The sequence below is a fragment of the Sminthopsis crassicaudata genome, chromosome 6 (assembly GCF_048593235.1).
Source record: "Sminthopsis crassicaudata isolate SCR6 chromosome 6, ASM4859323v1, whole genome shotgun sequence".
NCBI classification, from domain to species: domain Eukaryota; kingdom Metazoa; phylum Chordata; class Mammalia; order Dasyuromorphia; family Dasyuridae; genus Sminthopsis; species Sminthopsis crassicaudata.
Window position 1 is genome coordinate 214,392,365 of NC_133622.1, and position 17,003 is coordinate 214,409,367.

Consider the following 17,003-nt stretch of genomic DNA (forward strand, 5'->3'; position numbering starts at 1 on the left):
AAAAAAGTCAAAAATATCCTCTTAGTCCTAAACTGATGTTCTTTTTCCACTGTGCCCCAAGCTATTTCTACAAAAGTTTTATTTATCTCTATATCTAAGATTTTGTAGCATAGATGTTCTGGTTATCTGGAATTTTCTCCTTTTCTCCTTTTCTTTTCACTTCCTAAATTGACACCATCATCTAAAGTTCAGTTTAAATCCCACTTACTCTATGAGAATTGCCCAATTCCAACCCATAGCTGATGTTTATCACTTGTTGTTTATTCCTTTCCAATTGTACCTCCAGTTTTTATCCTGCTTCCTCCTCTCCTACCACTCTCCCCTTCTCCCTATTCCCCTTCCTCTCCCTCTCCTCCCTTCCTCCTCCTCCCTTTTTCTCTTCCTTCTTCTCCCTCCCTTTCCTCTTTTTCCCTCTCCCCTCCCCTCCCTTTCCTCATCCTCTAACTACTATTATTATTTTCTCCTGCTCCTCCTATTCCTCTTCCTTCTTCTTCTGTTCTTCCTTCTCCTTCTTTCTTCCTCCTTCTTCTTTCTTCTTCTCTCTGTTTCTCCCTGTGTCTTTCTATCTCTCCCCAACACTTCCCTCCTCTCCTCTCCTTTTTTCTCTCTTTCTCTCTCTCTCTATTGTGAGATTCTTGAGGGCTATAATCAGCTGCTATGCATTTATTTAGGAGCATTAATGTATTAGAGGTGCTAAAAATTACTCACAATCACATGCAATATCAATTTCATTCTTAATACTACTCAATGAGTGAGGCTCTATTATTCTGATTTTACAGTTGATTCAACTGTTGTAAAAATGTTTGAGTCATTTGTGCAAAATTCTTGAGACTAGACTTCAGTTTTCTAATTTTGGATCTGATGCTCACTTGCCAGAGATGGAAACAGAGGAAACATTCTCAATATCTATTTTTCTTCCTCCATCAATCAAGGCATCAATTTAGGAAGAAGTATCCCAGGAATCAGAAATGCTTTATATTTCTTTTCAAAGATGGTAGTCCCTTGATGTTGAATGGATAATCTTGAGGCTGTAACTCTTGTAATTTTAACCTCTGGGAGGAAAAGGTAACCCCATGGTGAGCAATCAGGACAGTAAATTGAGACAATTGCTTCATTCTCTACTCGTTCTATTTTGCAGGAGAGAGAAAAAAAAAGACACAGCTATTATGCTGCAGAACAAAGAATTGGGTAGTCTAATGATGTGAGGATAATTTTCTTTTATTTTGCTTTTTGGAAGGGGAAAGGTGGTAGAGGAGTCTTGTCAGGGACTCAAATTAATGTTTAAAGTTTTAGTTTCCTTATTAGTACTCACTGCTGAAGGAATCTCAAGAAGAAGCAGCAGCAGCATTTGGCAATTCATTACAAAAGACTTATAAGCCAGTTCATTTCTATCATGACTTGGGAAGGTTCAAATTGGCCCACATCTTAAATGTGAAAAATATGTGACAATGTGACTTTAAGGGACTTTAAAAATTTTTACTGGTAGTGAGGGATGGAGTAGGAGATATGAAGAAGAGTCTTTAAAAATTTAGTGCTAACTCTATAGGCAAAGCAGAGAGCATCTCTCATCAGAGGCAGGCAGCCTATAGGTCTCTATAATTGAGAGGCTGAAGAAACAAAGCCAGACCCTTCTGACCTCTGACAAAAACATGTAGACAAGAAGGATCCCTACTGTCTTAAGGATTTGAAACATCCCAACCATGTCTTCTGCATTAGAGCTCAAGCAGGGCAACCATGGAAGAAAAACATATATTTCTCCCTTTTCATTATTTCTTATTTGTCCTGCATATAACTTTGTTATGAATTTGTTTGCATATTGGCTCCTCCATTAGATTGCAAGTCCCTTGAGTATAGGGATTGAAATTTGATTGTTGGGTTGTTTGTTTGTGTTGGGTATTTTTGGGGGTCTATTTTTGTACCCCCAGTGCTTAGCACATTGCCTGGCACAGAATAGGTACCTAGCTTAATATACTTTTATTGAATTGAACCGAATACTTTCAAGGAAGTAAATAGGGATTATCTGTAAACTGTAGGACAATGTTTTATAGAATGCAGGAAACAAAAAAGATCTTTACATAAATCCTGTAATTTGATCTTCACAGATATGCTCTTAGGTAGGTAGGACAAGTGTTACTAAATCTCATTTTAAAGATGAGTACCAGAGTACCAGAAATGTTAAGTGAATTGTTCAGGATCACTCAGTGAGTGGCCCAGGTACTATTTTAAATTGTTTCTGACTGTAAATCCAAGCAATGCTCCTATACACCACTGTTCTGTTCTACATTTGAAGTTACATCATCGACTTTAAAAATATTCAATGCAGAAAATCAAATCAGCCTACCATAAAGAGGAACATTACAGCTCTATCAATTTGGCCACTACCTCAGAGTTGACTGGTCTGTTCCTTTTTAGTTAAAGCCTTGAGAAACAGTGATGGGCATGATTTTATTTCTGGGTTTGGTGAAAGGAACAGAAAAGCCTTAGGCAAGTATATCCTTCTCCCTATCTCCAAAGAAAGGAAAGAGCATGTATCAATGCCTTCTTTAGTGCTATTCCCACATGCAGATTGGTTTGGGTTATTTTTGTTTATTTTAATTTAGTTGGGTTTTGTTCCCCTGTGAGACTTTGTTCGAATAAACCGAGAAAAGGAATTTAAATAAAAATGAGAAATTGGCAGATTTAACCATTGCAAATGACAAAAAAATCTTGTTTGAACATTTTTCATTGGAAAAATTCAAATTTGGAAGGGCTTGAATGAGTTAGGGAATGTCTTGAGTATAAAGGTAGTTGTTTATAAGAGGTATTATAATGTTAATACTTGGTACTTAGAAGACTTCGCTAACATTAATCTAATTAGGAATTGTCAAGAAATAGGTTTACACCTGAAAATGTTTACTTGCTTTATAATGGCTGCATATTTAATCAGTGTTGCAGAAAAGGGGAGAAGAAAAATGTTGGCTTTTAGAATCAGTCATATAGTCCAGAAAATTATTTGACCCAGCATCGGAAAAAAATATAATCAAATCCTGGCTGTGCCTCTTAGTGCACAAGTAACCTCCGGATATTATTGAATGTTTTGAAACTCATCATCCCCATCTTTAAAGTATTGGGGTTAGACTCAATGATTCCTTATGTGTATATTGCCATTTGCCTTATTAAGTGTGTTAGTATCATTTTATACTCAAAGACAAATGACTCCTAAAGTGGATCAATAGCAGCTCTCATCAAACAAAGCTTAGAAGAAGCAGGTCATGAGATGATGGATTTAGTCAGTTAATCTACTGGCATTTGTTAAGCATATGCCACTTACCAGAAAATATGCTAAGTCCTGGAGATACTAAGAGAATCAAGAAAAAGATGGTTCCTTCCCTGAAGGAGTTCACATTCTAACAAGAAAGTCAAAATGTAAATAAAAAATGCACATATATAAACCCACATACATGTATTCAGATAAGCATGTATTCAGAATGTGTTTTATGTGTATATGTTCATGTTTTATATATAAATGCATGTATGTATATAAATGTGTGTGTGATCTCAGAGGATTAGAAAGAGTGAGGAGGTAAGAAATGGAATTGGCTTTCTTAAAAAGGATGGAATTTAAGATTAGTCTTGAAGTAGGTAAGAGAATCCAAAGAAATGGAGAAGAAAAAGTATTTCAGGCATTAGGAGACAGAGTATTGTGTATGAAAAAGAGCAATAAGAAGAGCAATCTAATGTGTGAGGATAATCGAGTAAGAAATATCAGGAAGTATATATAAGAAAATTAGGAATATTGAAAGGGAGTAGGTAGTGAAGGGTTTCAGTTGCCAATCAGCCACAATGTGAGACATTATAACTTGACTCTAACATAGAAATGTCACTTTGATCCTCTTCAGGAACAAAGGACAACCACCAACCAAAGCCAAACAGAATATTTTACTGTTAATACTGGAGTTTGAATAGGGAGCCACAGCAATGTGTTTAATAAAAAGGTAACATGGTTTGATCTGTGCTCTAGGTAGGTCAGCTCAGGTAGCTGAGCAAAAAGTCGATTACAATGGGGTGATTCTTGGGGAAAGACTTTAGAAAGCTATTCTAACAGTCCAAAAGAGAGATGTTAAAGGCCGGTACTACTGTGTAGCTTTGTGAGTGGAAGAAAGGGGATCAAAATGTTCTAAAAATGGATACAATAAGATCTGACAAGAGACTAGACATATAAGACCAGTGAGAGTGAGGAGTTAAGAATGAAACATGGTTTTGTTCCTGTGTGACTTGAAGGATCCTGGTGTCCTCAATAGTAATAGCAAAGTTCCGAAAAGGGGAGAGTTTGTGCGTAAAAGATAATGATTTTTGTTTGTGAAAAGTTGAGTTTGAGATGCTGACAATGCATCAACCAATAAGAGATGGGATCAAGGACTATTGTATATAAAGTAATCAAATTCCAAGGACCTAAAGCGAGTATTGGGGCAAAAGAAATGAAGGCTCAGGAGGATCTCTTGGAAAACACCTATAATTAGTTTGGGTGACCTTAATAAAGATTCAGCAAAAAAGCATCATAAAAAGTGATTAGAAAGGTAGTGAGCTGAGAGAACATTGTTCTGAAAACCTAGAGAAAAGAGAATATTCAGGAAGAGAATGTGATTTACAGTGTTAAGGCTGCAGAAAAGTCAGAAAGGGGAGAACTAAGAAAAGCTATTAAATTTTAACTTTAGTTTCCATTGAATGATACAGACAGAAGCCAGATTTCAGAGATTTTAGAAGCAAGTAAGAAGAGAGTAAATGGTGATACCTACTAGAGGTGACTTTCTGGAGTGAGCCCTTAGAAGACATCTCTTTCAAGAGCTTATTTGTTTTTTCCCTTGAGGAAAGGTAAGTATGGAGAAATGCAATCGTTTTCCTAAGGTCCAGCTTGTTAAAAGTTTATAAAAGATATAATTGGGTTTTCCAACTCCAAGGCCAATGTTCTTTTCCTTGACTTCCACTGTTGGAATTGACAATGTTTTCCCATGGATCTCTATATGTAGGCAGCCATAGCAGAGCTTTACCTTGACTGATTATCTTTTCAACAACTTGCCAATCTCCCTAAGGACTCTCTCTTTCTAGTTTAGGAACCATAATGAAATAACTATGGGCAAAAGGCTTTCTCTTTGACTATTCAGAACTGTTGTTTCCCCCATTAGAATGTAAGCTCATTTAATACAGAAACTTTCTACCTTTTTTTTTTTTTAATATTTGCCTCCATAATGCTTAGAACAATGATTGGTAGCTAGTGGCACTTAGCAGCTTTTTTATTGATCTATAAATCCATCCATTCTTCTGTCTGTCCATTCATTTATTATCTTGCTCCTCAAAAAAATCACGAAGCTGACATGTAGTTATAAAATAAATATGATTTTATAACTCCATAGAATTTAGAACCAAATAAAATGGGCTACATTTCACATAGAATCATACATCTGGAGATTTTTCCTATTGTCATTTCAGTCTTGTATAATGATCTAGTTTGGGGGTTTTCTTGGCAACAAGTGGTTTGTCATTTCTTTCTTCAGCTCATTTTTCAGACGAGAAAACTGAGGGAAATAGAGATAAGTGACTTGCCAAAGGTCAAACAGTCAGTAAATCTCTGAAATCAAATATGAACTCATGAAATGAGTCTTCCAAGCCCATTGCTCTATCTATTACGCCACCCAGCTGTCCAAATCTAGAGCTATACATGAACAAATTTAGCTTATTTTGTAGGTGCTGAACCTGAGGACTGAGGAATTTAATTGACTTGCCCAAAGACACATAAATAGAAAATATAAAAGGAAAAATCTATAGGCAGGTCTTCTGAATTCAAATCCAATGCTCTCCTAAGAGCTTCCTTTGTGTTAGTTCAATATAAATGATATTTAAAAGGAATGCTACTTTTTCTTTTCCTTCTTTCTTTCCTTCCTTCTTTCTTTGTTTCCTTCTCTCTTTCTTTCTTTCTTCTTTCTTTCTTTTTTTTTCTTCTTCTTCTTTTTTTTTTTTTTTTTTTCTGAGGCAATTGGGATTAAGTGACTTGCCCAGGGTCATACAGCTTGGAAGTGGTAAGTGTCTGAGGTCAGATTTGAACTCAGGTCCTCTTGACTTCAATGCTCTATCTACTACACCAACTAGTTGCCCCTTTCTTCTTCTTTTTTTCTAACAATGGATATCTATCAAAAACATAAGTTAATTTAAGAATTTAAATCTTGTGCTAAGGATAATGGTAGCAAAAACAACAAGATCAGGGTTCAGAATGGAAGAACATATCTTTTGGTCTTTGATTTTCCCTGTAATTTACAATTTAATTAGGGTCAATGACACCATGCACGATAATCTCATTGGGAAAGGATGTTCAAAATATATGAGAAAATTCTGAATTGCCCTTCCCTAGAGAGGAGTGAGCCTCAGGGGATGCTTTTATCTGTAGTCTTAGAAGGTACATTTAGAATACTATTTGGAAATGATCTATTAAGGTAAACCAAAATATTGAATATATTTAAATAGCCAAACAAAAAAAACATGCACACACACAATATGCACTCTCAATAAATTAAAGGTCATCTCAATGTAATTTTTCATTTAAGCAAAAGATTTACTAGAAAACACTAATAACTCTCCCAGCTATACTCTAAATATTAATTTTGTATGGTCACCAATGTAACAGTGTCCTTTGCTTCTTAACCATATAGAAATAAGAGGGTCATGATAAGTATGGAGCTTCTGGGAACTTTTAGGAGATTTGTAATTCAGAGTGTATATATTTCCTTGTGTGTTAGGGGTTTGACAAAGTTTGACTGGGGTCAAAAGCAAATGTTTGACAATATTTTTAATGTAATTCTCTTCTAGTATGAGTCATTAAGGAGAATCATGAAGTATTTCCCTATTACTCAAAGTCCAACTTTGAAAATCAAACACCCCTAGATACTCTTTCCTCTTTTTGTCCTTCTCTTGCTAAAAGAACCTATACTAACAAAACAAACTCAAATTCCTTTCAATCTTAAGAAAACTCCTGCCTATGCCCTATTATCCAAAGTGACTGATCTCTTCACATAACTTTGGGGCCTGCAGTACAAACTCATACCTCCTTTCATGAGGGAGATGTTAACCTTTCTAACTATGGTATGGACAAATTTTTTATTTTGTTTATATGGGTGAGCTGTGACTTATGAAAAGGTCTTTGTTTAGTTTGCATCTTTATGTGTTTCTATCTAATTTTCTGCTGCTTCATAAGAAGCTGTCTATTACTTTTCTCATTACAAAAATGTTGCTTGGATGTAACTGAATTATAGTAAATGGAAAAGGTAAAGGAAATGAGACTTGTTCTAAATTTTAGAATTTTTTTTAAAAAGTGATTAAAATGGGTCAGCTTTTCCCAAAATAAATACATATTAATTTTGAACAAAGTAGTAGTATGCATGCAATGCATACTGCAGAATATGTCTCATATACAAAGGCAAGGCTACTAATATTATCATGGTTTACTCTAGATCTATTTTATATTGTTATTGTTATTATTTTAAATCAATGTCACATAAGTGGTAAGGTCGGTCATAAAGGGGCATAGGGATTGTTGCAAGAATAGCATCAGCAATATATTATCTCTTTTTCTCTCTTAGAAAAATTTACATTTATGGTCTACAGCATAAAACCTTGAGTTATAATACAACAAATGTCTTCATCTAAGAAGCAGTTAAATGGGACACTCAGCAGCAAAAGACCTAATAATATAGTAGATTTTTGAAGATGAGAATTGACTTTATAAAAGATCATTTGAGCTCATTAGCAAGATTATCTCACTTTAAAACCACAATAATAATATATACATATTTGGTTATATCAGATGGCTTGAAATAAGTGGTCAAATGATGGAAAAGGCACCATATTTGTGCAATGCCAAGGACTGTGTAGGGGGAAAAATCCTACAAGCAGCATAAGAGGTTTGTAAAAATTCCCCCCAATTCCTACTCACTCCTCCCTAATACAAATGGGAAAATATGGATAGATAGGAATTTTAATGAAAAAAAAAAGGATGTTTTGAGTAAACTTTGATCTCAAAATGAATTAACAATGAAGTAAGACAGTCAAAGGCAGGGAAAGAAAGGAGGGAAGAGGAAAAGAAGATGAAAGGAAAGGAGAGAAAAGGAGAGGAGACGGGAAGACAGGACAGAGGAGGAGAAAGGATGATATGTTAATTGTCTTCAAGTATTTGAAAGACTGTTCAAGAGAAACAGAAATTACATTTATTGTGCTTGAACCTCTACAGCTGCTACTTGAAGAAGTATCATAATTGCCTTATGATCAACCGACTTTCACCTAAACACCCACATCTATGATATCATAATTAGCATATAATCAACAAACTTTTACCTGAACACCAACCGTAAGGGCAAAGTTAAGATTTCCTGAGCCACATCATTCATCTTCTTTGTGGGTCCAATGTTAAAATGTTTTCTTGTGCATTAAAATAAAAATTTCCTTTGTACAATTTCTTCCCATTATACCAACTTCTTTCTCAGAACAAACAGAGCAATTCTTATCTCTTATCTATATGACAGACTTCAAACATTTGAATACACTTACCATGACTTTCACTATTCTTTTTCTGAGATGAACATGAACAATTCCTTTAACTGTTCCATTTATGTCATGGTCTGTACCACCCTGATTGTTCTCCTCTGGATACTGGCAATGCTTTCCATAAAATTCAATGTACAAAATTGCTAATCATATAACCCTATAAATGATCTGAACAGAATACAGAGCAACTAATACATCCTTAAATCTTTCTATTATGCCTTTCCTAAGGCAGGCAAAGAACTCATTGTTTCTTGCTTGTTTTGCTTTTTTTTGTCTGACATATTTCGCTATGTTTACAGTTTTACAGGAAAAGAATCTCATGGTTTTAACATTTTCTGGTTGAATCATAACCTTTGAAATACCAAATATATTTAGGAAAAGCCTGATAAGACAGTTTATCTGTCACATGGTTATAAATTATATCTATACAACTCAAATTCTATTTATGAGGTTTTTTTTTACCATTGTTACAACACCTGTTTTCCAGACATTTTCCTAGGATGGCATTATATTTTCCTGGGTTAGGAACTATGGTAAGGCAGCAGGGGGTTGAAATAAAGCATATGGTGACTACTATTTCCTAAATGTGTACACTAAGTACATGGGGGGAAAAGAGTTTTAAATTTTCAGTACCTATATTCTAAAACTATCAAATTAATTTTAAATTTGAATTTCCCTGTGACAGTGCAAACAGAATATCATGGGCAATGAAGACTAATGGTCATATAATTTCCTGAGAAATAAAGAATTCTCCTTAGAGGCAGAATTGCATCAGAATTCACCATGTAATTCTTTTATTCTCCCAAATTGAAAGTGTTTTCAAACTCTCACTCCAAGCATGTATCCTATGAATAACCATCCTGACAAAATAATGCTTTTTCAAAAAAGCCTAGAAAAAAACACAATGGGCTGATCAAGTTTGGAGATTATTATATTGATATAATTACAGGGTGCATGAAATATTGGTGGAGACAGGGAGTAAGGAGATTTCATTGAGAAATATAAGTTAATTAACAAATGGCATTCATGTAATATGAATACAAACACATAGTATCTATAGGGAAGAAGGAGAGGAGAGAGACAAAGAAAGAAAGGGAGAGAATAAGCTCGAAAAACAAATGCTTCTAGTGAATTCTATCAAATAGATAATTTTGATATTAGGTTAAAAAGTTTTTGTACACACAAACTAATACAGACAAGATTAGAAGAAAAGCAATAAATTGGGAGAACATTTTTACATTTAAGGGTTGTGATAAAGACCTCATTTCTAAAATAGAGAGAGAATTGACAAAAATTTATAAGAATCCAAATCATTCTCCAATTGACAAATAGAGGATACAAACAGACAATTTTCAGATGAAAAAATTAAAACCATTTCTAATCATATGAAAAGATACTCAAAACCACTATTGATCAGAGAAATGCAAATTAGACAACTCTAAGACACTACTACACATCTCTGAGATTGGCTAAGATGATAGGAAATGATAATGATGCATGTTAAAGGGGATGTGGGAAAACTGGGACACTTATACATTGTTGGTGGAACTGTGAATGGATCCAGCCATTCTGGAGAACAGTTTGGAACTATGCTCAAAAAGTTATCAAACTGTGAATAGCCTTTGATCCAGCAGTGCTACTACTGGGCTTATATCCCAAAGTGATCTGAAAGGAAGGAAAGGGACCTGCATGTGCAAAAATGTTTGTGGCAGCCTGTGAAGACTGAGTTAACACCCTGGATACCTTAGAATCAGCAGGAGTCAGGATAAGCAAAAGTCCTTGGTTTTTATTCTTGGTCTTTAGAGTAGAAGGGAATTGAAATGGACACAGGATCTTCCTACCACCACCTCCCCCTCCTCCTCCTCCTCCTCTCCTCCACCACCTCTTCCTCCCCTTCCTCCTCCTTCTCCTCCTCCTCCTCCTCCTTCTTCTCTCTTTCTCTTTCTCTCTCTCTCTCTCTCTCTCTCTCTCTCTCTCTCTCTCTCTCTCTCTCTCTCTCTCTCTCTCTCTCTCTCTCTCTCTCCCCCCCCCCAAAAAAAAAAATTCCCTCTGGCTTCTCTTACTCCACCCCCTAGTCCCTCCTACAATTCTCTGCATACACCAAATGATTGAACCAGCACAGAATAGTGGAAAGGATGATTTTCCAAGCATATGCTAATAGAATATTGTCCAATGGGTAATAAGCCTTAAGTGCTCCATTGTCCGACCTCAGTGTATCAAGTCCGAGTTTCAGCCCTTTATAGCAACCCTTTTTGGAAACTGAGTGGATGCCTATCAGTTGGAGAATGGTTGAATGAATTATGATATATGAATGTTATGGAATATTATTTTATAAGAAACGATCAGAAGAATGATTTTGGAGAGGACTGAATAGAATTATGTGAACTGATGTAAAGTGAAATGAGCAGAACCAGGAGATCATTGTACATGGTGACATCAATATTATATGACAATAAATTCTGATGAACATAACTCTTTCCAAAATGAGATGGCTGTTGCCAGTTCCAATGATCTTGTGATGAAAAGAGCCATCTACATCTAGAGAGAGAACTGTGGGAGCTAAATGTGGATCACAACATAACATTTTCACTCTTTTTGATGCTGTTCATTTGTATTTTGTTTTCTTACTCATTTTCTTTTCTTTTGTGATCTTATTTTTCTTGTAAAAAAAAGAATTGTATAAATATGTTCACACATATTGGATTTGACATATGTTTTAACATGTTTGATATATATTGGATTGCTTGCCATCTAGGGGAGGGAATGGGGGAAAAAGGGAAAATCTGAAACACAAGGCTATGGAAGGATCGATGTTGAAAAATTATCCATGCATATATTTTAAAAATTAAAAGCTTTTAAAAATATTTATGTTCTTTGATTAATCACAGATAATGTGATAGTGATCACATGATAGTTTTATTATCATCATGGCAATCACTTTTCAGATGAGTAAATGAATTTTATTTAACTTTCTCAGGACCACACACCTGTTAAGTGTCTGAAACAAGTTTCAAATCATTATATTCCTCATATTGTAGCCTTAAGCCCTAATTGGGACAGCAGCTTGACTTATTTTGCTTTATATTATTATGCACCACATAGTGCTTACAATTAAAAGCTATCAGTGATAGATAATCAAACTCCAAGGATGATTTTCCAAACTGAATCAGAAAGGTAATGTGAGGAAACATCAGTGAGATGTGAATTCTGATTTGTTTTAGATTCAGAGCTCTAGTTTTGAGATTTGTTGGTTATTTTTCTTCCCAAATGACCTGTAGTTCATATCCAAGCACAGATGTAGGTGTCTACTCATGTTTTTTATAAATCTAATTGTTGCCCAGGGAGCTGTTCAGTTTGAAAAAGATCCTATTCTCACTGTTTACAGTGTTGTAGGCTGGAATTCTCCTCCAGCCCCACCCCATGCTATTTTGTACAAACGTCCCTTGCTCCAATTCTCCCACCTATGGACTTGCACAGGATGATTATCTCTTAAATATCAGACTTGGAATGCACTCCTCCTTCCTAATTTCTATGAATAAGTTTGCTAGCTTCTTCCAGTAGAAAGTTCATGTGTCACCATGAAGTCTTTTCTGATTAGACTATTTTTATTTTTTGTTCTTTCTTTCTCAAATTATCTAAATATTTATTGCAAAATATTGTCACCGTTCCCTACATCCCACCAAGTTTTTGTTTGTTCTTTTATTTGTTTGTCGGTTTGCTTATTTTTTTTAATCCACCAACACTTATCATTGTATCTTGAATATAACAAGTATTTAATAAATACTTATAGAATCTATATATTTATCCTGAATAGAACATATTTAATAAATTCTTATAACATTTATATACTTATACTTAGTATAAAACCTATAATTTGTCATTAAAAACAGAAAACCTGGACCCTAAAGATTACACCTTCATTATCATACTATTTTCTTTTCTTTTTTTTTAAATTAATTTTATAATTATAACATTTTTGACAGTACATAGGCATAGGTAATTTTTATAACATTATCTCTTGCACACATTTCTATTTTGAGTTTTTCCCCTCTTTCCCTCCACCCCCTCCCCTAGATGGCAGGCATTCCCATACATATTAAATATGTTATAGTATATCCTAGATACAATGTATATGTGCAGAACCGAATTTATCATACTATTTTCTACAGTAATTTATGCCTTAAAGTTCATTGTGCATTAAAGACCTGAGTTTTTTCTTGGCTCTGCAAATTCCTATTCCCATGATATTAGATAACTAATTTAACCTTCCTGAAAATCAAATAAAATCATGGAGGGCCCATTAGATGATCTGTAGTGTTCCTTTCCTTTTTAAATTTTGTACTTTTTATGCTATAGGCATTTGTCTGCAGGCCATTCCTCCTCTCAAATTATTAGGTACAACACTGGATGAGCCACTTCTCTAAATCTCGGTGTATTAATCTAGAAGATGGGGATAACATTTCTAACACCAACCTGTTGCTATAAAGGACTTTATGAAGCAGTATAGAAATGTTCATTGTAATTCTTGTAAGGTCTTAGAAGAAGGGGAGTGGGCTACGTCATTCTCATCTCTATATGTGGCATGTAATAGAACTTTGATTCATGTTTGTTGGATTGAATTGAATCCCATGGGGGGTGGGGGTGGGGCGAGGTAGTCTGTTACTTCTTTAAATGGAGAATCCAGTGAACTCTTATTGATTTTATTCCAGGAAACCTTCACTGCTTTGCAAGAGAAGCTATTATCAACAAGGATTCTGTCTTGCCAAGTTTCTCTCCTTCTGGAGTAGCCAAAATTCTCTTGGACTGCCGGGTAATGCCCCCTTTTCTCTGCGTTTCTGTGTTGGGGGAATTATTTTGGAGAAGGGATCCACTCATTGATGTTTACCTGAAGAGTTTCACCAGATGACAAAGCAGGTGACTAAGCTCGGGCTGGTTTACAGCTACAACCCCCAGCGGTGGGGGTGGATCGCTTTAGCGGACGCTGGGGAAGAATCGGAAAGCTGAGGGACAAAAAAGAACAAGTCTTGAGAGCCTTAAACCTTCTTTCCAGTTTCTCCTCACAAGTGCAAGGCTTGCTGGGTTATGATGCATCTTTAACCGCTGATATTTCCCACAAGCCTCATCTCTTTGATTTCTCCTGAGAATAGCGTTGGAAATCCTAACTCCAAAGCCCCAGCCCATGTCCAGGCGGTTTCAATGGGCTGCTTGAAAGCGGTCTGTTACTTTAACCAGCGCCTACTCCTTCCTCCTCCTCCTTCTCCTCCTCCTCCGTGGAGCTCAGCTCACCTTCTGCCAAGTGATGCTGATTGAATGAGCCGGAGCAATGCTCTGAGCAGAGTTGCGGGCTCGGGACCTCCGTGCCAGGTGCTGCCCATGGTCCTGGCGCTCCATCTCCCTGGTCGCCGCTTAAACTGCTAGTAATAACAAATCCTCCAGGACATCAATAGAGTGGCCGCTTTGCTGGAGGCTGGCAGACTATTCGACAGGAGGCTTGCAGAGGCAGCCTCGTTGCCTGTGACATCACTCCTCGGAGCTCAGCCCCCCATTCGAAGCTCGCTTCCTTAGGCAGTCTGTAGGTCCGTCTGCCTGGCTGCTTTCGAGATCGGGAATCCTTCGTGGAAGGGGATTGCCTCCTTTCGGGAGCCAGGCTTTGCAAATCACACAATCAGGAAGAGAGAAAGGGAGGGAGAGAGCGAGAGCGCCTCAGAGAGCCCAGAAGCGGCCAGAAGAAGGGACAGGGAGAAAGAGAAAGAAGGAAGAACGTAAGATACAGGATGAAATTCATCACCGCAATCTACTTGTTTCCTCTCTTGCCAGCGCTGGTCTTCAGCACCAGGTGAGTAAAAAGAGATTTGATTCCCTCTTGCGCTGCCTGGAATACTGTTTGTCCTGTTAGGAAGGAGGCTGTCTATGAGGGTCAAAAGAAAAAAAAAATTCCTTCCATGTCCACCTCCCTCCCCACCTCCTAAGTTGGGAAGAATTCCCTCCATGTCCATCTCCTTTCCCACCTCCTAAGTTGGGAAGAATTTCTTCCATGTCCACCTCCCTCCCCACCTCCTAAGTTGGGAAGAATTCCCTCCATGTCCACCTCCCTCCCCACCTCCTAAATTGGGAAGAATTCCCTCCATGTCCACCTCCCTCCCCACCTCTTAAGTTGGGAAGAATTCCTTCCATGTCCACCTCCCTCCCCATTTCCTAAGTTGGGAAGAATTCCTTCCATGTCCACCCCCCTCCCCACCTCCTAAGTTGGGAGAGTCATTTTGGCCATTACAGTTGCCCCAACACTTTAGGGAGACCGTAGCCCTTACCCAGTTAGGTCAGCCCTGGGGAGAAAGTGTCAAAAGTGCAGAGACAGCGCTCAGAGGACAAAAGAAAATATCACCAGTCTCATAAGAGTAAGTGAGTAGCTAACTGCCAGTTAATCATACATGGGAGGACCAGCTAAAAGGTTAGAATCAAACACTCTAGAGACACACAGAGCATACGGTGTCCTGATAGTATCAGTGTGTTAACAGAATCAGCTCTCCCATAGGACAAGAAGTCCATATTAAGGTGTGTTGGGCCAGATGTGGCTGGTGAACCTCTGCCAAGATAAGAAAGTTCCTGGGAAACTGGAATCCTCCATGCTCTTATTTAAACCTGGGGCGAGAAGACATGGGGAGGACACCTGGGCAGTTTCCTAAAATCCAAGTGAAATCGGAGCTAATTAAATGACACACGAGGTGATTAAAAGTTAGAAGCAGCTCAGCTCCCTCAACACTCACTGGCCCTGCTGGTGCAACATGCAGTCAGATACAATTAGGTGACACTGCATTCTCATTGGTCCTAGACAAGGCATTGAACCTGAGCACAGAGCAGCTATTTTTAGTGGAAGTTTGAAATATTGTTGGTAGAGATAAATGTTGTGATTCCCCACTGTTAGGTTCTCAAACATATTGATTGGCTCTTTGTTTTCTCAAATGGTGAAGCAGGAAGATACAAAACTAAATCCCCACCCTTTGGTTCTGGCTTCTGAACCTCTTTAAATATACACATATATGTACATATATATATATACATATATATGTATATATATATATATATATATATATATATATATATATATATGGAGAGAGAGAGACATATATATGTGTGTGTATGTATATATTATACATAGTATATAATACTATATGTATATATGAATTACTTTTTTCTAAACTATTCATTTAATATCCCATTTTTAAAAAAGTAGGTTGGGATTTTCTTTCACAGGAGTCTGAGTTCCCTTTTTTGATGATATCTTGGAAGCTTCAGCAGCAGAAGAAAACCATGGTTAAGAAAGAGAAGAGAAATCCCAAGTATTAAACTTGCTGGGTCCCTCTTCTAATTAGACTCTTTTAATATTATGATTCAGCTTTAGACAGTACTGTAGCAATGGTGAATCTCTGGATTCTTCTTTGATGCCTCCTGCCATTCATTCTGAGCCTTTGTATTGTCATTTCATTATTACTGAAAGAGCCCTCTAAAGAAAAGTAGTGCTTAAACTGGGTATTTCTTCAAGTTCTTGCCATTGACTATCTTAAATCTGATATGGTCATTTAAACTCATTTGTACAGCTTTGCAATGATATCAGACAGTCAACCAAAAAAAAAACCCAAAAAAACAACAACAACAACAAAAAAAAAAACCTCTCTCTCTTCCTCCTTCTGCTTCTAAAGTTTTCCCTTTTAAAAAAACATAATTTAAGCATGTCAGAAAGCATTAATTTCTATTTTAACTATTGGTTCATAGGATACAGAAAATTAGTACCACTGGCTATTCTCTTTTTTGAAAAATGATAATGACTTTTTAAAGGATAAAGTATTTAATATTAGAAAAGAGCATCATTCTTTTCATTAGAAGAGAAACTAGAGCATAAAATCCTTCTTGGATCACTTTGGAAATGAAACTTCTATATATGTTTGATCCCAAGAATTTGACTTCTGTTCTCCATCAATTCTGAAAAACCTTTCCAGAATGTCAAATTAGACATATTTGAGATAGTGAGTCTGGGGGCTGCAGGAGAAATATCTGGAAGCTGTGGCAAATCTAAGAAGGATGCTATTACACATTAGAGTCACTGATTTTATTGGCTAGTTGAAGTACCTCATAATTTTGCACATGTTGCCTTTTGGAAAATTAAAATCATGCTTTAAATGTCATTGTACAGTAGGAAACAATTATGTTTTAATCACCTCAAACAGGAGACTATCCTTTCAGAGATATTTAAGCATTCTTGGAAATGTATGGTTTCTGTGTATGCTGTTGTCTTTAAGGGCATGTGTTTTAGGAAATAAGAGTTCTTCATTTACATTCAATGCAAAGGACACAAATTCTGTCTCTCACACAAGTAAATGGGAGAAAGTTTTCTACCTCAAGATATCCTTGGAAGAAAACATCTACCCTGAACTATTTGA

The 17,003-nt window shown here is 36.5% G+C and overlaps 1 protein-coding gene across 1 annotated transcript in view; it reads left to right on the forward strand.

The window, feature by feature from the left end:
* The first annotated feature begins 14,135 nt into the window (after positions 1 to 14,135).
* The window catches only part of LUZP2 (leucine zipper protein 2), a 721,061-nt gene continuing 718,193 nt past the window's right edge, over positions 14,136 to 17,003 (forward strand). The window contains 1 exon segment of the mRNA XM_074272647.1: positions 14,136 to 14,404. Within this exon segment, the coding sequence (XP_074128748.1) occupies positions 14,343 to 14,404 (62 nt within the window). The 5' untranslated portion in view covers positions 14,136 to 14,342.